The sequence below is a fragment of the Amblyomma mixtum genome, chromosome 3, assembly GCF_055824585.1.
Source record: "Amblyomma mixtum isolate Tamu chromosome 3, ASM5582458v1, whole genome shotgun sequence".
Lineage (NCBI taxonomy): Eukaryota > Metazoa > Arthropoda > Arachnida > Ixodida > Ixodidae > Amblyomma > Amblyomma mixtum.
The window spans coordinates 221,193,109-221,215,785 of NC_143014.1; the positions used below are offsets into that span (position 1 = coordinate 221,193,109).

Consider the following 22,677-nt stretch of genomic DNA (forward strand, 5'->3'; position numbering starts at 1 on the left):
GGCATCGTTAGTTGTTTTTCTCTTAAGTTGTGCGCCTACACTCCAGAGGCGCACTCTTGTTACACAGCGCTGCTATTACAAACACTGCGAGGACGCAACGAGTCATTCACGTAGAGCAACCTTAGACGCGCACGAATGCCGAGAAGCGCTCCCACAAGACACACTTGTCCATCGGGTCTTGGCAATACAGCAGTTCCATAGGCCGCATACTTGTACAGCTGACCAACCAGACTTTCTTTTCTTGGCGCATTTGTGGCTTCATCCCTGGCTCGTGCTGGTCACTGCGGGTGTGGTTGTCGAGACACTGTTTTCCGTCGCTGCCGCAGCCATCTTGCGGAACCTCCTGGGCAGGCGTGTTCCGTCTCCGGTCCTTAGCTTCCGCGCTAAGATGGCCTCCCTAGAGACGGTCTTCAGGTCGTACGCCTGACCCAGCTTGGCCATGATGTCGATGAACATTGTGCTCATGTTTAGCCGCCAGCCCAGCTCGCTGGTTGAGTAGTCCCAGGGGAAGGTGTGGTGGAAGTTGTGGAATCCCTCGCCGACAGCGACGAGGGACACCCAGGGTGTCTCCGTGGGGGAGATGTTCTTGTCGTACGGCTTGATGCCCCACAGGTGGGCGAAGCTGTTCACTGACCAGGTGAAGTTGAGCGACAGGATGAGGCGCAGCATGGTGACCGTGCAGAAGGCGTTCCAGTATGACTCACCCCACAGCCAGGCCGGAAGGACGGTGGGAAGATAGAAGGAGAAGAGCAGCACCAGGCGCATGTAGTACCTGCATAGTGAAAAAAGAGAGGCGAACGAGCCGCGATGGGAATGTGCGGATAAATGTGAGTGCCGCGTTTTGGTGGGGGCCTCTTTGTTTCTCCTCAAGAAAACGGGAAGTTGCGCAAAACTGACGCGGACCGCAAAGAAACAGAAAGCGTATGACCAGCGCTGGTTTAGGTCTATGTGCGCCTCAGTGGGGCGCGTTTATTTTCAGCTGCTTAATGGGTTCTTCAAAAGTGAGCGATGGTCCGTTAATGACTTCAATTCACGTTACTTGATGCTATCAGTAAGAGATTTTCGTGCTTTGAGCTCATTTTATTCTTCTTTTTTGTATCCTTAGGAATGGAATGCGGAGAGAACTTTATTCCATGAGTAAGGCCGAAAAGATCAACAATGAACAGTTGCCGTTAACATACCAGAGTTATACATGTATATCGCAGCATAATGCTTATATGACAGAAGCGTAATGCGAAAAGCAAATAAATAAATGCTTCCCCCTCTGAACGTTGCACATTTTTTGTGGGAAAAAGCAGATATTTATCAAAGAGATTAATTCCAGTTATATACAAAAAGATCGGTAACTTCGAAGGCACGTCGCCAATCAGAATAGTTATCCCGACGTTAGAAATCAGAGGTAGCTTTTTTTTGCGAACCCTTTCTTAAATACTTCGCTTCGTTTCCTTGGGTGAATGCATGATATATGTCGCCTTTATGTTTAATATACTGGTTGAAGTTTTATGCGAAGCATATTAACGTAGGTTTCGGGCCTTCGCGCGACGCCCGGCGGTGGCCACCATTGACCTTGAAGTGAGATCACATGATGTGACGTCACGTGATGACGTCACACCGGCTGCAGATGGGGCCTCATATCGCGCCGTCGGACGTCGCCCGGCGGAGGCCTCCACGCTTCGGTTCGCGCCGTCGCGCGCGACGCGGCGGCGGCGCCACCATCGCTGCATCACGTGATATGTGACGTCACGCCAGGGATGAAGCGGCGCGCGCCCGCCGTCGTGTCAGTCTCTGTGCCCGCAACCGCGCCAGCGTCTTTGCGCCGGGCGTGTATGCGGTCAAGATGCCCCCAAACACTAAGGACGTTAATAATAAGAATGCAAAACGAAGGCTGATTCGCATCCACGGGGCTTAACCTTGATAAGCCTCCAACTTTTAAAATTTGCCTTTGGTTTCACAACTCTAAAATTACATTTACTAATTATTTCGTAGCGGGCATTGCTATTACGCGCGGAATGTACGCACTGGTTGTGTGTGCTGTCTACTACTTCTCACTTCGTTTTATATTTTTACTGTAATTGACACGCACCCTTAAGAGCTCGTTTTTGTGCAGATATTTCATGACAGTGCATGAGTGATTACAATCAAGCTCTGAGAAGTTACGTGAAAGCAAAAACTGACATCAGTGAGTGGCACAACAATTAAAAAAGAACAACAGAAAGAAAGTCAGCCGAAGTGCAAGCGTGGATTTTGTTTCTACAAAGCTGGCTTTTATATATGTGCTTTCTTATGTGCACAAAGAACCGCGCCTCTCTCGGCGACCGCTTTCTCGGGGGCACATTTTCGCCATGGCAGCCCAAACAACCTTGGCCCAGAGGAAGACATCGTATCACTCGCTCGCCTACGCTTGCACTTTTACTTCTCTTTTGATCGCGGGCTCTTATCGTCTCGTCTTGAAAAGCCGTCGCAAGCGCCCAAACTTAAGTGTCAGCCTTTAAAATTCAGCCTTTGGCACTTGCTACGCTAATCCACTGGTTAATCCACGTCAATCCAACTTAATCCACTGGTGCGCTCTCCAAATCCTCCCTTCTCTTCTACTCGACCGTGTAAGCGAGGCAGACCGACGCCTTACTGAAAGTTTCATCACTCGGTAGAAATTCAGAGCAGAAGGAGTACTGGAGGGAAATAACCTTGACTGGGACGTAATCCTTCACCGGCAAGAGGAGGTGCGGTTGGGCCAGCAGAAGCAACCACTGACTGGCTTCCCAGGAAGTGCCATGTTGACGATGTTTTTAAAATAACAAGACACTGGCAGAGAGTCCGCACAGATTGTGTGGACTCTGTGCATTGCATCACACTGTGTGTGCGGATCTGCACGCACAGTGTAATGCAACTGCATGCAGGCACATGTCCCTGCATTCAGGATGCAATTTCGCTTCCATTTTATTTTTCAGTAGTTCATAAAGCGACATTTTTCTTAACCCTCTTCAAGTGTCGGCTGCTGAATCCCAAGGCGTCTTGTAGAAGTTCTGCATTTTTTAAAAGTATAATCGCCCTGTCTGTGATTCCTATACTCCTGTGCTATTTGATTCCTCACGAACTGGATAGCTGCATGCTCAACGCCGCATAACAAAAAAAAAGAAAAGTTTTTTCTGAAATCAGCGTACATTTCTAAGCGCCGTTGCAATACACGCATCCAAATGGTAAACCTTTGTAAGGAAGTAACAGCGAAGCCGCAAGAGTCATTCACTGAGAGTCAGATGCTTACTGCTTCTGGAATCTGACCACCGGGTCAGCCAGGATATCACTGCAGTCAATGTGCTTGCCCTTTTCGGTCACATCCGGGTGCTTGCGGCACATGAGCCATCCGACGTGCGCGAAGAAGAAGCCGCGGTTCACGTTGTGCGGGTCAGCGTCGGTCTCGGAATACTTGTGGTGGACGCGGTGGTCGCGCACCCACTCGTAAAGGTCATTCTGCAAAAAAGCGGGAGCGGGCAGCCATTTTTGAAATGAGTACCATAGGTACCATAGCGGTGGCCACGCTTGACCGTATAGCAGAGAGCCTACCACATTTGCCGCTGTAGTGAGGCACGTCACTAGCAAACACTTTCAGGGTTAGGTTTTGCAATCGGGCGCATAATTAACCCTGAAATCAAACGAACCAACAGCCTTCTTCGTAGTCTAGTTGAACGAGAACCGAAAGCAACATGGCTAACTATCTATGAACTTAAAATGACAATTTAATTGCTTTCTCTCCTTAAATAAACGAATAAAATATTTTCCTAAGCTTTGCTTTGTTTCGAAGGCTGTTGGGTAATTTAGTACTTAACCCTAATGCCTCCTTCCACTATATTTGACAGCTGATTAATTAACTCAGGTCCGAGATCTGGCTGTCTTTACGTCATAGGTAGCATAACTCTGTTCTTTGCATTTCACAACACTTTGGGGGATTCTACTAAACCGTTAAACTAGCGTCATTCCCACTTGGATTAGAGTCGTCGATCACTTAGGCCTCTCCTTGCCAAGTGATAGGCGTCCGGTTAGCTTTGTTAATAGAGCAACTCGAGAGGGCGACGGCGGTACCGAGCTACCGTGCAACTGATATTCGAGACAGCTGTGTAGCTTTCCTATGCAGCTGTAAATATAATTTTGTTGCTAATAGTAATCATATCTTTTTTTTTTGAAATCTTACTTTGCTGTGGCGGATTCTCCTAAACCATTGTGCTAGGGTTAGCCCATCACTGTACTCACCCATTATAGGCATAGGTGTCCAGCACGGATAAGTGGTAATGTTTCTTGGATGGTTGGAGACACATGTCAGCCGATATGTTCAATTGCGCAGAATACGCGCTTCGCATCTTTCAGACAGATTGGAATAAAGGATTTAGGGTTCGGCAGTGTGCTAGTAATGTGGTGCAGCCACATGGAAGATGCACACGTGTAACTACGGAATCGTACAGCCGGGTGCCACTACCTGCGTCGGCGCTTAGGTGCTGATTAGTGCTGTTTTTACAAGTCCATCTTCTCGCAAAATTTGCAAGGATAGGGTGTACGTAAGCTGGAGGCGCAGCCTTCCTTTATATTTCGATACGCCATAATGAAGCGTTCATGCTTGCTACATGCGACAGGATTTCTAGCAAGCCAACCTTAAAGCCACTGCGCTGCAAGACGTGCATACATATAAGGTCGTGTTGCTGGCTGCCACATATTTTTGCATTCGCTAAATGGGAAGAGCTGCGGAGGCTTTTTATCCTGTTCGATCTCCTTTTCTCTGCATTTCAGCAACTTATTCTCTTTGCTACTGCCGCCGCGGTGGCTCAGTGGTTATGGTGCTCGGCTGTTGACCCCAAATACGCGGGTTCGATCCCGGCCGCGGCGGTTGAATTTCTTTGGAGGAGAAATTCTAGAGGCCCGTGTACTGTACGATGTCAGTGCACGCTAAAGAACCCCAGGTGGGCGAAATTTCCGGAGCCCTCCACTACGGCGTCTCTCACAGCCGTAGTCGCTTTGGGACGTTAAACCCCATAAACCAAACCAATCTCTTTGCTACTGGTAGCGGGTGCTCTGCTGCTGTCACGTTCGCCTTCTGTACCTGAGTTCACGGGTTCGAGCGTGTACCCGGCGGCCGGATTTCGATGGGGGCTTAGCAAATGAGCGTATGTGTGCCATGTGCTCGGTGCAATGCAGATGAAGTCATGAGACCGAAATTAATCCGGAGCCCGCCATAACGTTATGCTTCGTTGTACGAGTATGGTTTGAGCGCGAAAAAATGCATTTTTTTTTTGCCTCTTTCTGTAAGCTGCACGCAAGAACGCGTCTGCGCTCTTGAATGCGCTCTACTGATTTATGCGCTATATGTAACAAAAAGCCGAGCGGGCAGTTCTTGCTTGCTTGCCCGCACAAGGTCGTTCTTCAGCTGACAGGAGACCTTTGTGTGCTAATCATTCTGACAGCGTATGCCTCTGCGTTCTACGTTCTGTGTAACTAGCTGGCACCGTGAACATCTTTCCTCCGAGAACAGCCACAGGGTAGCCCAAGTCGGCCCGTTGATCGGTAGAAAAGCGCTGCGAAAAACGCGGAACTAACGAACAGTGAGAGGAGGAAGCTGGCTCGCGCTGTCAACACTCGTTCCCGCATGTTCGAGCCACACGTGTCTTCTCTTTTTCCTGCTATCAGTGGGTCATCTACAAGTGTTCCCGTTCAAATTAAGGATTGTCCTTGGCGTGCACGGTTACTTTGGCTGGCTTATCAGGCATGTATCTTAGACCAATGCTTTTTGGCCCCAAGCGACTGGCTTCTTTCCTTTCATTTTTATTAAACCACGATTATTCCTTCTTTATCCGAGTGGCGTCTAAGTGCTTGATATCTCGTTCAAAATCTTTTTCTGATGCGAGTTATCTCACGACCATTAAACTTGACGAAAGCGCATGTAAGCTGGCACTGAGTGTGCAACAGAGGTAGGAAGCTTGCCGCACGACACTAGCGCCGCTCCGAGCATCTCGCGAGCAAATGTGGAAGCAGAACACTGCGCAGGCACCAAACGCGCGACCGTTTTCAGCACAGCGCGATGCGCGGCCATAAGATGCGTGCGCGTGAAGCACAGTGGGAGGTGTACGCCGGCACATGTCGTTCCGAGGTGGCTTACCGTGGAAGAGCGACGCGCGATTCTGAGACCATTAGCAAGAACGCTGCGCTTGCTACTGTTTGACGCAATATCTGAATCGGACCTGCGAGCGTTAAAACGCCACGGAATCCGCTACTACCATGTTACAAACGGCCGCAACAGCGAAGCTAAGATCAGTTAGAGACCCGGAATGGCCGTCCTTGAGAAACTACCTGTTTCCAGAAAACTCTCCCCAGAAGCAGAACCAGCAAGCACGGCACCAAAGGGGAGGCCTATCGTGGTCTTTGTAACTGTTTGGTATGATGCCTTTACCTGGTTCGTATCTTCAAAGAATAAATCATATTGATGGACCTGTTGCACGTATGAGGTTTTGTTGGCAGTTAGGAACGCAAACTTCAATGCTCTGCCTAAGAAGGAACATCACCTCATGTGGAATGGGCGCACAGGTTGAATTTGAACTAGCTGGTGCGACATGACAAAAAAGTTGCACTGTGCATTATACATAAGAACTTATACACCACTGGGTTTGTAGGGAAACACAAGCATAACGCATCGAGCGTTCCATGTCCTATGCTTGTGCTTTACTTTTAAATGACAACTAAACGCCGCCGTGGCTCAATGGATTCGACGTTCGGTTGCTGATTCCAAGATCGCGTGGGAGAATCCTGACCAGGGCGGCCGCGTTAGATAATAATGAAAAAATTCCCGTGTACTGTGCCATGATAACGCACGCTGAAAGAAACCCAGCTGGTCAAAATTAATCCAAAGCCCTCCCCCCTCCCTTCAGCATTACACTTGTCCATGTGTCGCTTAGGGTCCTTAAACGCCACAACTGTTAGTACTGGAAGGGACTTCATGGAGCGATGTGTTATAGAGTAATCTCTTTCGTCAGCAAGGTTTACTCCTGGACGCTCTCTTCAGTAAAGCTGCAACGTTAGTCCAAGGATGGAGGAGCAGGCTCGAGTGAAATACTTTAAAACATTAAGCTCAGGCCACATGTGAAGAGGCTTGGTATGGAATAATGTGTTTTCCGATCAGTGCTGTTGTCCAGTGACTGCAGTGTTCCCCTGCTAAGTGCGATGCTAATAGTTCACCTCGGGTGATCGCACTGCGATGGTGACCAAATTCAGGCACACTATTGTTGTCACATCTTGACGGCATCGCAAAAGTTGGGAACGCTCAACTGCGACTGCTTCGACTATAATATCCGCCGCAGCTCGTTCGAATGTAAAAAAAAGATTAGTTAGACTCGACGAGCACGTGCGCGGGCTACACTACTGCTTGTTAATTGCATGGCTATGACACACTTTTAAAAAGTGGAAATGACGTAGCACTGCATACCTTCAACGTAGGCTTAAGGTTACAATTGGATTAATATTGATTACTCTGTTGGTAGCTCTGCCTGATTCTTGGAAGTAGCAAGAAATATCTTCCCTCGTACAATGCCAGTATGAGCAGGGGGGCCAAATGCCATGAGTGTGTGGAGCGCAGCGGGAACAGCGCATATGCCATGGTCTGACGCAGCAATCTCTGCCGTGTTCACTTGCAGTCAAGCTAAAGATAGACCTGAAGCTCCTCTTTTCTGGAGACCTTCGTAATCTATGGTTGGTTGTCCGGAATTTTAAAATATACGGAATTTGTGCTCTGCACGTCTCAAAACCAGACGTGATATGAGGGTCTGTTAATTCACTTTGGCCACGTGCGGTTGTCTGCTACTGACCGAATTTTTTTCGCCAAACGGGTATTTTTCACATTTTTACATTTTTCTAGCGCTGAAACGTGCTATCAACAGCCACAAATCCATCCAACTGTCTCGTGCTCAATGGCAGAACCCCTTATCCGCTAAGCGAAAGGAATGTTTCACATTGGCTACCATTCTCGTTATGACTCGAACCTTCAGTCTTGGGCTTAACCTCGTCTTCACGACTGGTCACAGTGCGCGGAAACGATCGCAGACATGGACAAGGAAATGAAAATAGAACGAAGAGAACTCGCGACAGGCAGCATGAGCAGAACTTCAACTGCAGTTTTCTATTACAACAAACGGTTTCATGGCCAACAGTTTTTAGAAGACTGGGCACGGATTTCGAGCTTACTGGTATACTTCAAGCAGGTCAGCAGAGTTCTACAGGTAGTTTTTTTTTTCATTTTTGAAAAGGATCACTGATAATTAATTAAACTTAATGGCAGACGCTAAAACCAAGTCGGCTCTTTTAACTCATAATTCTTTGAAAGTTTTCGCGATCACTACAGCTTCAAGCGCAAAACTCTGGCCATGGAGAGTTAGATGCGATGCTTTCCACGAGGTCACTTTGAACTCGTGGTAACAGCTATTGCACATGCACTCTCACGTGCGCGCGCATGCAACAGGAGAATACGCTTCAGCACCAAAGCAGAAACAATAAACGTCAGTGTTTCCTTCTTCTCCACAAAGCAGCCAGCTTGAGAAGGTTGAAAACAAACGCTGAACGTACGGACACAAAACAACAGAAAATATTAGTGCGCTTCCAGACGATTCTCTCATTCCTGACGTCATGGAGGAGCACAGAGCGACAGACGGGCCACACGCTCCAAGGTGCACGGCCCCTAAGCAGAAGGAACTTACCAAAGTCGGGACGTCAAACCACAGCTTTTCCTTCTGGACAAATCAGCCGCAACAACGCAGACAGCTTCACAAGTCTGACATGCACTCACGAAACACAACAAAAAAGGAAACCAGAGGAGGACACGCTTCTAGAAGAATGTCCTCTTCCTGAGCACATGGTGACAGTTGGGACGTGTGTGCGCCAGGCCCCGAAGCGTGGTTCATGCGTGATCTGTCGCAATATCAGTCCGCATTGTCTAATGTTGTCTTTGTGTGCGCGCAGCAATCACGCAGAGCGCTGTCCGTGACGCGGTAGTGACCCACTCAGGTAATTTGAAAGTCAAACCTGTCAGACGTCCTTGGACGCTGAGGTAGGGGCTAAGCGGACTATGGCGAGCAAGAACCGCCGACGAGCGCGGCGGCCTGTAATTGGCGTCCAGAAAGCTTGGGGCCGATTCTGCTGTACGAAAGCTCGGGGATTGCAGGTGACGCGAAAGCAATAACGCACGGCAAGTTGCGACCGAGCTGTCTCGGAAAGCAGAAGTTTCGCCGCATGCCGGAAACGGTGAAGAAGGCACGCAGCAGGCTACCTCAGTGAGGATACGACGCTAGAGAGACGCATGCGAGCCTCTGACATTGAGCACGGTTAACTGTACTCGCTTTGCAAGAAAAAAAGAGTGGGTCTGTGAACAACTTTTTAAGGCGAAAGCCTTTAATGCCCCATGGTTGTCGACAGAAGGTTTTCTGCAGAAGGTTGTCAGCAGAGGTGTCACGCATTTCTAGTCAGACCAGGAAAAAAATCTTTGTGCACGATGGGATTCGAACCACCATCCTTCCGTTCCGCAGCCGAGCGTGCTAATAGATACGCTACCGCCTGCCAATGCATATGTAGTTCTCCTTGTCTAGGACGCTATAGAGTGTTTGCAGAAAGGCGTCAAATCAGACGGATGCCTCCCAAACGCAAATGTTTTCGCCTCACCGTACTTTATGTCAACAAAGTGCCCCCCTGAATTTTTAATTTCTGTTTTCGTGCCGGGATTCTGTTTTTATTTTCTTGGTTATTAACATTACTTGCGTAAACTCAATTAAGTGTCGCAGTATTTGTACGACTTGCAACACCCTCACCTCTTTCGAAACAGTCACTGCGGTCGCTTCCGTTCTAGGTAGATTTTTCTGCGCAGGCACTATATTTGTCTATAGTTCAAATCATGAGTAACGGAGCAACTCAAATCTGCACTGCTGTTGAATTATTTACCTAAAACGTGCCACTCAAATGTGTCTAAATTTCAGAAGTACAAATTGTCTGCTATATCATTCCAATAATGGTTTGGAAAGGTTGAAAGACAGAGGAAACTTGGATATATACAGGGTATCCGCAGTAAAGTGATTCAAGGGGTAAATAGAAGAGTAAATATAAACGAAGGGATATCAATTAGAGAAAAGAAGCTATGGACGCTATTTGCGATTTTTTTTATTTTTTTCAGAAGATAATGCTGCAGTAAGCGCAGTGCCTTATACTTCTGTATAGCTGTCATCTTTGCGTAAACAAACAAACAAAAATTAGGTGCTGTTAAACTACTCTTTAACCTGGCTATAGAGCGAAATCTATGGCGTATCGGGCAACTATACGCGGCATGGCGTCTGCAACGTTGAGTGCGCTCCAGAAACTGGATAGGCAGCACGGCCACCCTGGCAGTTGGCAGTTCATGGTTGATCGCGAGAGTTTGCTCACCCACTGAACGCTGCGGCATATTGCAGCAGTGCCGCGTCTCTGCCGCAACGTTGCCAGCGCTAACGCATGTAACCGACATCTCTCTCTCTCTCTCACCACCCCACGTACCTCAAAGCGCGATTGAGGCATCCACTGACCCAGGGAGCCAGTTATGCGCACTTCCTTTCATTAAAACCACAGAGAATGTTTACTACATTCAAATCGGAGCGGAAGCACGGATTTGGGCTGCGTAGAAGACGACGGTGAGCAGGCAGTGCCGCGGGACGGAGCAGATGGCAGTTAATTAAGACGACGCTCTCCAATGCACAGCGCTAGAGTGTGGTGCAGTTTAACACGAGGCGTGTTGGTTATGGCGATAGCCTGTTCGCGCAGCCGCAGGTTCGACTCCCAGTCATGGATATTGATTCAATTTCTTTTTCTCTCTTTCATGGTTTGACCTCTATCTCAGCTGAAGGTCAAAACTAGGCACCCGGCGATTGAAGCACGAGGTCCCGTAGCGAAGCTTTCGCTTCAAAAAAGAACAATTCGATCTCCCCACAAAGGCGCAGCATTGTCCTCGTGCATTGATTCGGGTTCTGCTGACGCTGTTTTACTGACCGACACGTGGCTTAGCAAGAGAAAAAACAAAGCAATGTTTGACTGAAACAATAAAGCATAATCTCTACTGTTACGCTGGTGATATTTGCGCAGGGGCACTGTCCTAATCGCCCTCAGTGACAGCTTGATACAGTTTGGGGTGATTACCGGGTTTTCGTACTGCCGTTGCGAATCATGATTTCTCATTTTGTTTAAGTTGTAGGCCTTCGTCCTTGCGCACTCACATTTTGCACTCAGCTGCATGGTGTTCTGAAAAAAAAAATGGTTACCCCTTATTCGAAATCGCCTTTATTTTTGCGAATTTCTACTTTCCTTACATTGCATGTCTCAATGATTCGTTTCTTTGAATTTAAAGCAGTCTTCTTCGCAACGTGTGAAGCTCTAAAACATCTCTTCGGATCTTACGCTCACCAAGCCGGTCTTCGAACCAACACGAAGTTCGGTCGCATGTGCTGAAATGTTGGGCCTGATCCTGACAAGTGTTGTGAACCTAGTTTTTCTCATCACTCCTAACCGGAACAATCATTCTTTACTTCATTCCATCTTTCAAGCTGCAGTTTCCTTCAAGAAAAACACCCAAATTATGCGTGGTGATAGTAACGCTGATTTAGTTCGTATAGCAACAACAATGGAACGCTTTGTTGATTATTTTGTAGCCATCTATTCTTTTAGTACTGCTAACGAAAACTACGCATACTCTCTACAAAAAGCTTCTTGCTTAGTTTAATAAATACATGCCTAAAAAAGCATAATATGCAACTCCAATACCTGCTAGAACGCTTACGTAAGAAAAGTGATAGGCTTCAACTAATCGACGAATCGTGCTGAGCGGATGTACCTTTATCCTACCTTTCATGTTGAATACCAAATGCGTTTGCGTAATCAGAAAAGGAGTTCTTTGACCTCAGTTTATAATGGCTTCTTCACACTAATCCTCGTAAATTTTAAAATGTTTCATGTGCGTATCGAGACCACTCATCAGTTTACAGACCTCCACAACATAAATATTCCCCCCAAGTGGTGTTGAAATCCTCTACGCCGCCTTTAGTACATTATTCTTGAAAAAAAAAAATATTTTGGTAAGCGTACCTTGTACAGTTAACGCAGATATTCCGCTAGTAGGTCCCATTCTTAATTAATTCGTATGAATCCACAAATTAATCAACAGCTCAAAAACGTCTGCGTCAGCTGTAGCACGTTCCAATATTTGTAAAGTATTAAAATAATTTAAATATATGGGCGTGCAATAGCTTTCAAACTTTTTCACCAGTAATTAGAAACCTTTACTCGGCGCGACGATTGGAACTAGGTAAAGGTGGTTCCAGTTCACAAACCAGGTGACTTATATTAACGGATAATTTTATTGAATAGTATTGCACGTTGGGTTCTGAGCATCTCACATGTTTTCAACAAGACGATGTTCTGGAAAACAAAATCACTTTTAAAAAACGTCAAAAGAAAATTAAAAAAATCCCGCCGTAAATGCTCTCATTTGTGACTTTTCATATAATCTACACCCCTAATTAATCCTTCCCTGAAAGACAAGACTCTCGCCAAAACCTCATATATTTCATCTCGTCGAGACCACGGCTTCCATGATGGCCTGCAATTTTGTGGAACTTGCGTAATGGTTCTTTCGTCTCAAGAACCAGCACCGACTGGAACCGCCTGCCTGTCTCCGTCGCTGCAATCACCGACGCTGGTTGCTTCAAGACTGCAATGTTCTCCTTATGGTAATGTGTTCCTTTTTCTGCGCATCTTTGCAGCAATTCCTCGCTCCTTTCCGCAATGTCTGGATGCGGGCAAACTTTATAGTAATAAATAAAGAAACGAATAAAAAGTAAAAATATCATTTTTATACTGACTGGAATAATAAGTTATTTCATTTAACTTTCGGAACATTTGGAAATAAAGGGCCGTTTTCCGTTTTTAACTTGAAAGTCGAGTCCCTCGCTTGGCACCGGCCGAAACGTCGATGGCGGGGTTGTTTTCGTTCGCACGTCCGTCTCCTCTAAACACTGTTTATATATATATATATATATATATATATATATATATATATATATATATATATATATATATATATATATATATATATATATATATATATATATATATATATACGCAATAAATCATTTTACGGTCGTCTCCGCAACCAAAGGAAGGAAGCGTCAGCGTGCATAAAAAAAGGAAGCAGCGAAAGAAGGAAGGTACTGGCATCTGTTTACTTAGGATAAGTTCCAGAAACTCATTCAAACCACATTGGGCTGTCCTTTTCAAACCTGGCACTGACAAACGTCATCGCCGTGGATTATTTCTTTTCTTGCAGAGCGTGCAGGAAGGTCGGGCGTTGCAAGTGAAAAAAAAAAGCGTCAGGTGAGCATAGACGCGAGGCAGTCTCTGTCAAAAGGCTCAGGGCGTGCCCCGTCTCGCCCATCTCTCCTTCAAACGCGTCACTTTCTTCGCGGTAACCTATGGGGAAGTGTCGCGCCACCTTCAATACAACGAGTCGAGGCAGTGGGCGCATATGGGGGATCACGCGGGCCCTTTCCGCATCTCTGGTCTCGTCACCTCATTTCATTTTTCATTCCCGCTGATAAGGTAATCGTTAATCCCACCTCCCAGCAGTGTCGTCGCTTCTGCGCGAGGTTCGACTCCCTGACAGCGTTCCGCCGCTCGGCTAGGTTGGCCGATAGAGCGGCCTTGATTCGGGCTCCTGCTTTGCATGCTCTACACAACCGAGACCCGGATTTATGAGTGGCGTTGTCGATGGTGACACTTCCTCTTTTTCTCAGGCACTTTTCTTCGCATAATATAGACCATACGAACGCACTGGTGATGCACTGGTGGTGGTCAAGGGAAGGCAAAGGAGGGGCTCGTGAGGAAGTTACGCGTTTCAATAAGCTAAGATGTGTGCATGCTAGGTGCTCTACATCTGCGCCAGTTTAGGTAGCAAGCAAGTGCTTCAGAAAAATGCGCATTGGCATGTTTTTGAATCTGGTGTGCTGAGACAAAGAAGACTTGAAGGAAAAATCTTGTTACTATGAACAGGTTTGCGACCATATCAACTTGGACATGTCCATTGAAAATGGGTGCAATAAAATAAACTCCGAATAAACTGGCCGGGAAAGGATTCCACGAAGGCCATTAATACCTGCACCGGTATTTTATATATGGCCTAACTATCGCGAAGCGCGCAGCAGAAGAAGACGCTGGGTTTTGTATTGAGCACCTTTAGCTCAATCGAGGTCATGGGTTTACGTCACGATTTGGCATTAAAAAAAGGACACTGTGCTAGGCATTCTTCGAAATGACACAGACATTGCACATTTTGTGCCTACAACAACCTTCCTCAGTCTCCCTTAAACCCTGAAAATTAAAGTGGTCATCCCATGTTCGTGGGGACCCGATGCTCGCTTCTCTGCATCTCAGGCCTACACTGCAGAAAAGGGTAGCTTTGTGAGCGAAAATTCGGCTGTGTAAAGGCCGCATCGCTGGGCTGCCGCTTGGCACATTCCGGTGCGCTTCTAATAGAAAAGCACACTGACTTGATGGAGAAGCCGCGTAACTGTACTATAGAGAAATTCTGCATGTTTCTTGGATGCTCGACCGCCAGCAGTTCACTAGAGCGTCTCCTCGGGGGGCTAGCAGAGACTAAGAGAATGCTGAGACCAGTTGGAGATAAAGAGACTGTGCACAGGCTTTGTGACATTAATAAGTAGGGCAATAACACTGTTAAGGGCAGAGCTAAAAGATTCCTCGCAAACGAGTATGGAAAGCTCAGCAGATGAAGCAAGCCCGCTGCATATAGAATGCGATCTAGTTGCTTGTCCGGAGTTTTCCCATTTTGTGATTTAATTAATGTATAATCTATGGAAACTATTCCAATAAAATTGTGTCCCGGTTAGAGCGCATTTCCTACTGATGGGAAGAAGTGGGGACGGACTACGCCCGGAAATATTGGTGGGTGTGAGGGAGGCGGGGGTTGGAACTGGGTTTCTTCGAGCCCCTTTGAGTTTTACTCTTTCTAACGCAGTTTATATCTGTGTTTGAAAGTCGATGCTTAAAAATCAAACAAAATCAATTTGCTTACACAATTTGCAGGAAAAGGGGGACAGTTGCATATTGCACAGGATACAATGGTTAATTTGAGGTGGTCTAAAATGCGTGAGCCGGCCAGTTATCTTGCTGGACGATTGCCTCTATAATTCACTTTGCGTTTATTCTATTGCACAGACGGTTGGGTCCCAAATGGATTCGGATCAATCAGTTTAGCAACCAGGTTTTTTGATGGCTGTCGTTTTACGGCACGGCAAATTCGAGATTCAGTGCATTAGCATTAGAAGACCCGCCGTGAAGGAAAAGTGTCCTGCGTCGTTCGGCGGCGTAGTGTTCGGCGCCCTGCCACCTGCCACGGTTGGTGCATGGAAAAGACAAGTGCGACAGTGTGCAGGCGGCAAAGTGGAGAGAGGAAAATCCCCCTCTGCACTTAGGGAGAGACCGGCAGGTAACTGCCACGGAAACGAGAACCCCAAAAAAATTACTGTGTAAAATTTGTAATGTCTAATAATGACTACGAATGACTCAGCAAAAATTATAAGCAGTAAGCATGACTCAACAAAAATGACTGGGCAAAGAGCAGAGCAAAGGTGTTCAGCAGTTTTCTCAGCAAAAGTGGAGCAAAGAACATTTAATAAGCCAGCAATACATGGCAATGTGTATTAAAGAAAGTGTGCAGTTAAGAAGTACAAGAGGAGAAGTTAATAACAAAGATAATACCTAATGCTAATTCATTCTCACGACATAATGATAATTAACTTTTTTGAGTTTGAAGGCGTTTCGTTGTAATTCGTTCAGCTCCTCTCGTACTCTCTTGATTAAAAATCAAATTGCCCACTTGGTTTGGCCAAAGTATCATAATAAAAGTCGAAAGAGTGACAGTACTTCTATCCAAGCCACTACGGCGCGACAGTGCAAATTTTTGAAATAAGGTCTGCGGCGCCAGCGACCATCCCAGAACAGTACTGTGATGCATCGTTTGTGTTCTTGCCCGTCGCCTGCAGTAGTCAAAGGTTGAGACACTCAGATGCTTTTTGTCCTGCGATTGACTAGAAGTGATGCGCTGGTTTCCTTTCACACACCCCACCTCACACTTCATTGTCGCGTCTCTGTGCAGAAAGGTGCGAGTTTCAATATATTTCTACCTTAGTGCGCGCGCAAGGTGTTGCAGGCAACATGACTCCATTATGATAGGTAACTGCGGTGGGCTTGAAGCTGAGCAGTATGCTGCGCGTGACAGGTATGCGTCTCCACCTGTGGACGCGCACCTGCCACTGCGTGGGCAGTTAGTCGGCTGGTTCGGTATACGTTTACGCTAGTACGCCTCCACCACGCTAAAATTTTCACTAACCTTCCTTACGGGTATTCCATTAATCCAGGTTGCGTTATGTATAACCTCGATTCGCTGGAGGAAGGAGTGCCAGCGCTTGCGTGACTATGCAAGCAGTCCCATTTCGCAGATGCTAAAGGAAGGAAGTCGGCAGCGCCGACTGAATTTGCTTCGATCGTTGTTGATGGACGTAATTTGTTTATGGTTGTCTGTGGGAACAAAAGAACTGGCCTTTCCGATGGACGAAAACAGCTGTGCTTAATGACCTGCTTGTCGTGGCTAGTGCATTGCTTATCTGCTGGTGCCTAAAAACCAACCCCCAAAATAGTGCACGATGCCACGTGCGCACCCTTTGAAAATACATGTTCGGGCTCCTTTTACATGGTAAACTGTTGCTTGCCTCTAGACTCTTCAATATCATGTATCGACATTGAAAAAACTCCCATTTGTTTGATAAGGCCGCATGGACGCTTAATAAACCAGGTAGAGATGTTCTTCCTTCTTTTGGTTCCATAAGGTGCAGCAAGTGTGTCGTACATAGCCAGATCAGTGACGCTTCTTTCCTTGTAATCTATGCATTGTGTTATTCGGCTTGTATAAACCTTTTTAGCTGCCAGTAATTGACTTCGGCACCCCTACGACTGAACAGTCTTATTTCGGTGTGATTTGTCTTTTTTTCTTCTTATCACTGGTGTCTCATTGCCATTAATCATTTCATTCGCTGTGCAGCCCACCTGACCTTCACCTTAAATGTCGCAACTATCTTAGGCATCTTTGACAATGCAGACCTCGAAGTCTACTGCATAGTACTCTCTTTGCTGGCTGTTTTCCTTCTTTTTGAAGGACATTTTCGTTACTTTTTGTTTGTTCGCAGCGCTTGCGATGTTCTTTTTCTAATTTGGACCCACAGTGATCCCATTCTCATCCTTATGTTTTTTTTTTCTGCTGGTTCTAAGTTATTGTTGCGCAGCAAGAACCAAGTGGCAGTGTTCTGACCGGATGTGCCACACTTGAAGGATGTCCGGCGAAGTTTTCCCACGTTGGCTTATGCAGGTGTTTGTCGCCATGCCAGCTTCGTAATTGAACACTAGGAAAAGAGCGGTCCTCAAACCATTAATGTTTCCATTCGGCCTCCGCCAACGCCGTTTCGAAATAAAGGTAAGCCCTCTTAAGATACGTGAATATAGTATATACAGCCGCCTCCTTAGCAGACATTATTCGGAAGCGTATAATACGCAAGATAAAAAGAGGAGCGCAGGAAGTGATTGCGGTGCTCGCAGGAATATACGAGGGAGAAATATGCCGAGTTGAAGGTTATGAAATCGGAAGTATTGTCACTGACAAACACGGCACGCATAGCCGATTGGAATTTCACTCGAATGAATTAGAAAAAAAAAGGTCGCAGGCTGGCTCCTTACCTGTGCCGCCACGCAGTTGAAAAGCATGAGAAAAATTCTGAGCGGCATCTTCGCCTTGTACGCTCTATGGCACCACAGTCGGTGAGCCCCGGCCGTGACACTGATGCCAGAAAAGATGAGGATGATGTTGCCTGAAAAAAAAGGAAAGAAGAAAAACAGCGGACCAAGATATGAGATGAGCGATTATCGCTGTTTACCTGAGTGTCGCGGAATATTCAAGAAGACTTTTGGCATTAATATGAATGATTTTAGGTCCTGTATAATGATTCACGCTGTGTACATTCTGGCGAGAATTTTCCGCGTCCGAATCGTGCAGAGCGATCCCGTGGAGTTTGGGCGATGTTCCACTGTCAGAAGTGAAATGAATTCCTGGCATTGAAAGCAATAAATATAGACCTATACTGTCCAGGAAATGCCCTACAAATGAAACGTCAAACGTCCTTTAAGGCTTCTTAGCGGAAGTAGTCATTCCTACCATCTCTGCGCATTAGATAGTGCCCTTTAATGAGTATGTGACTTTCCTTGACTAATGAGTTCACTTTGATTCTCGTTTCTTCACCGAAAGGAAATTCGCGCAAATGCCAAGCTTAGAAAGAGTTAAGTTTTTCGGAAATCGGTGTGCACAGTTTCTCTAAATTGCTGGTGAAGGTCAAGGGGCGACAATCAAGATCAGTGTCTGTTGGCCGGGAAGGTGATATATTAGTATTTGAATACAAGTGCTGAATACATTTCATCTGGTTTTGTTGTTAGTTGAAACCCCTGTAAGAGAAAGGTTGAAGAGGTCCTGGTTCTCTGTTTTTTCTCGACCATACAGCATCATGCCACATCTCAGATTTATTTAATATGACGGAAGACATCTGACAACAAGAGCACGTTGATCATTTTTGAAACTAAAGTGGCAGGAGCTGCTGAACGGTATTGGTAATTATTTCGGTCGAGGAAAAATAACCGCAGGTGAGTTCATGGCAGCTGAAATTTCTGAGTTATGGTCTCTCTTTTATTCTCGCTGCAGCGCTATTCGTTCGTTAATGTCTCGAAGAGATACCGAGTGCAACAAACTCCTGGTGAGATTAATGTATCTCATATAAATATCTTCCAAAGGTCTATAACAAACAAAGTTACAGTTTAATTTAGCAAGGTGTCTTTGACTTTGAAAGACGGCTTACTGCATGTGTATTTTGAGCTGTTTTATTTTTGTTCGGAAAGGTCTATTATGCTGACGTTCATCTAAAATACCGAAAAAGGACTTTTAGTAGGGGCCCGAATATAACATTTAGGCGGGCCAGTAGCAAAAGAGCGGCAAAAGAGAGTCTTGGTAGCGGCTTATAAATTTTTTCATTTTTGCGCTCGATTAGCGCACAGTTTGATTAGCTGTAGCACAAGGTGTCCGCAGGTAGTGCAAGACAGGGCTAATGGGAGATAAATTGGAGAGAGCTAGCCTGTGGTGGCCTTAACCTTGTTAATTATGATGATAAAAATTATACTAACTTGCAAATTAAGCTTTTCCTTTCCCGTTACCCCTTACAAAAATGACTTTTGAGCTTCAGTTGACGCCTTGTTGAGCTCCTGTTGAATCAACTGGAAACCAACATGAACTCAATGTATGTTGAGCCTACTCAACATCTGCTACACGGAATTTTTGTTGAGCGTAGTCAAGAGATTTACTGTTGAGCAATTTCTGTTGGATTTAAGTTGAATCATCTCAAGGCAGCCGTTTCTAAGCCTAACTAAATGAAATCATTTCGACATCCATCGTGTAAACAGAACCTGATCACATTACACACATTAAGAACGCATGCAGCACCCGTTAAAACTCTCATAAACCGCTCAAAGTCATTTTCTTGCATAGAAAAAAGTGCACTATGCTCATTCAGGCATACCTACTTTGGAGGATTCGTATGTGCTCTCATAAAAAAGGGCGCTTAATTAATGCTTTAATTAAGTTGTTTACGAATAAATCAAGGTCGTCAAATAATAGACCGTTGCATATGAACTTCATTACTTCTACTACACATAAAATAAATAAATATTAAGAGTAATAACTGAGATAACTTTGCTGATCGGCAGGCCATAACCTGCGCAGGTCCGGACACCCCTGAGTAGGACTATATAAGGGCGAAGCCGAGGTTGCACTAAATATCAAGATGAACTCCAGCTGTCAGTTCTTCATATAGCCTCGTGTGCAGTACTGTGCCATGCTCTTTATCTGATGGATGTGTAGGATGTGTATGTATATATATATTTATATACATAAGTGTTTGTGCGTATGTGTGGAGCGCTCGTCACAGGGGGTGATGGCTTCACGTTAACGAGAAATCGCAGCAATATGAATATACCGCCGAAAATTGCATTGATAGTCGGTCCATCTGGCGCAATACGAATGCATTCCCAGGATTTTTTGCTGTTTTACCCCAGCCAAGATTCAGAATGGCGTGTTGATTCACTCCCGTAATTCCAACATGAATTCAACATGAACGCAAAGCAGAAATTTCATTGAGAATGCTCAACTCTAGCACAGTGGCCACTTTTCCAATGAGTTTCAACTCGGCCACAACAATTCACCAACACTAGCCAATCCTGGTCACAACAAAAATTCAACATGGCGTGTTGAGTCTGCTCATGAGAACTTCAACACTGTCTCAAGAAGCATTTTTGTAAGGGACCTGCTAAGGAGCAGTGGCTAGAGTGAAAGGGGAAATAAAAATGCCCACCATTAAAAAAAAAAATCTGTTCGAGTTGAATTCTGCTCACTCAAGCCAGAGTTCTTGCATGCAAAGCGTAAAATTACGTGAACGTGGTGATCCAAGCTAGCTGCATGCCGATATGTCATTACCGGCTTGAAACCAAATTAAATCTTAATTTTCAGACGCGCACGGAGTTGTCATAGTTCACCTCAGAGGTAACGGAAGTTAAATGATTTTTATTCAGCAACAAGTGCCGCAGATAACAAAACTAGACGCTTGTGCAGCTTCGTTCCGTGAAAGAATGTTACGATGCATATAGTTTTGTTCAGAAGTGGACAGTATACGCTAAATAATACTAGCGTATACTATACTAGCGTACAGTATACTAGTATACTAACGTAAGATAAGAGCTTGGAAAACCATGTCCAAGCACTAATAGCACAGATTTATCCTACCTTGCTGAACATTACCGTAACACATGCGTGTACTGTGCTATCTATAACTAACCGCCTACGCAGAGGAGAGATAGCAGAGATAGCAAACAGGTCGCCCACCACAGCGCACCGTTCTAACAAACAGTTTGAAAGCACCACGCGAGCAATCTCAAATGGCGGTTTTAAACTCTTGTATCAGACCTTATTCGACTCAGATACTCATAAGTACATAGAATGTTTGCAGATTTTACACGTACAGCCGTTGCCAAAAATATAGGGGCCATTAGGTTGCCTTCTGAGCCATGCCGCCTCCTTCTCCTCTCAATGGTAAGAGGAGGTTTCGTCCTCACCCCTCCGGAGTTTGCGACTTCCCCGGTTGCTAAAGGAACTCTACAACATGGCATGGAATAACACATTTTGGGGTGTATGTTTACAAAATTCAGCTGGAGTGAAGAAAATTCCGCATCAACTTCCACACTTCAGCATGAACTATAGCACCCGTGTTCGCCTGCGGATTCTCTTGAGCAAGGACAAATTGCATACCGAAGACGTGCGTCTGCCACTTGCTGTAGTACATCTCGTAGATGCCGTAAATGCCGAGGACATGGATCAGAGAGATCTTGAACACGTTCCACCAGACGATCTCCATCTTGTACTTCTTGGGGGCTTCCGCATGGTTCGTTTCGGCTACCACCGCTGTCGTTTCTGCAGGCGCAGTGGTATGCCGCTCGACCAACGTTTCCGTCTGGGGAGCCATGTTGTGGTCACAAAGAACTGAAAAGAAAAGAAAATGCAATGTGCAATGCAGAACCGCAAAACTTGCGGCGTTTTTGCAGCACTACGTGGTTACGGGTTCTTCTAAGGGCTGAATGGCGAAGTAACGACAATTATATGTGGGGGGCCCCGCAGTTGTAAAAAACGAGAGCCTTTGGAGTAACGTTTAATGGCTTCGGCCTAAAAGGCAAGAAAACGAGCAGGTTCACAGGCTTCAACCTTGGAAAATGCTTTATAGAGAGCGCTCACACCAACAGCCTTTTTTATATATAACGTATCATCTGAAACCTAGCGCTTGGAGCATGAACGCTTGGCGCACAACTGCAGCGTCAGTACCTCGGACAGACGTTCTTCGTACCATTTGCAACGACTAAACAAAAAGCGGTTGCGGCCAGCTGCCTCGCGACGTTGCGCTTTTAAACGTCTAATCGCCTCGAAAATTAAGTCTCCCATTATACGGGTACTTAGTAACGCTAAGCAGATTTCACAACTTTACGCAGCAGAGGCTACTGGCGTGATTATAGTCACCAGGCGGCAGGTAGAATTCATAGTTTGTCGTTATTCACAAGAACTGAGGCTTCGCTGGAAACGAAAGAATATATTCTCAACCTCTAAAGCTGTTCCACAACTTCCCCTCCAAAAAGATAGCAAGCAATACGGCCTTCTTTTCTGCGTATTATGACGAGCGCTTTCCAGGATTTCAGGAAGATGCTAAAGCTGAGACGCGTGTGCAGGTGTAAAGCGTGCTGACACGCACTCTTCGCCACTATAAAGTGTTTGATTTTCGCGTGCCGAAGCTGCAGCGTGAATTACTTGGCACGCCGCAGTAAAGGGCTGGGAACGTATTTGACGGCATGAATTTCTGCAACCTGCCCCGGAGTACCCAGACGCACGCACACCTCCGTCAAAATATGACCGCGGACGGGTTCGAAGCCGCTAGGTTGGGC

At 46.0% G+C, this 22,677-nt stretch overlaps 1 protein-coding gene across 1 annotated transcript; it reads right to left on the reverse strand.

Moving 5' to 3' along the window:
* Window positions 1-205: 205 nt before the first annotated feature.
* On the reverse strand, window positions 206-21,713 carry LOC149353757 (stearoyl-CoA desaturase 5-like). The gene is made up of 4 exons (XM_089577401.1): window positions 21,500-21,713; window positions 17,839-17,969; window positions 3,263-3,468; window positions 206-772 (listed from the first exon to the last, which is right to left on the reverse strand). The coding sequence occupies exons 1-4, from the start codon at window positions 21,711-21,713 to the stop codon at window positions 259-261; spliced, it is 1,065 nt and encodes a 354-aa protein (XP_089433527.1). The 3' UTR covers window positions 206-258.
* Window positions 21,714-22,677: the final 964 nt, after the last annotated feature.

What these genes read in the sequence shown, in the direction of transcription:
- LOC149353757 (XM_089577401.1), bottom strand. Translation starts at nt 21,713, where the DNA reads ATGGCTCCCCAGACGGAAACGTTGGTCGAGCGGCATACCACTGCGCCT. An exon ending in TCAACTGCGTGGCGGCACAG is followed by an intron (nt 3,469 to 17,838) that starts GTAAGGAGCCAG and finishes GCTTTTTTGCAG; the next exon opens with AATGACCTTTACGAGTGGGT. An exon ending in GTGGTCAGATTCCAGAAGCA is followed by an intron (nt 773 to 3,262) that starts GTAAGCATCTGA and finishes TTCACTATGCAG; the next exon opens with GTACTACATGCGCCTGGTGC.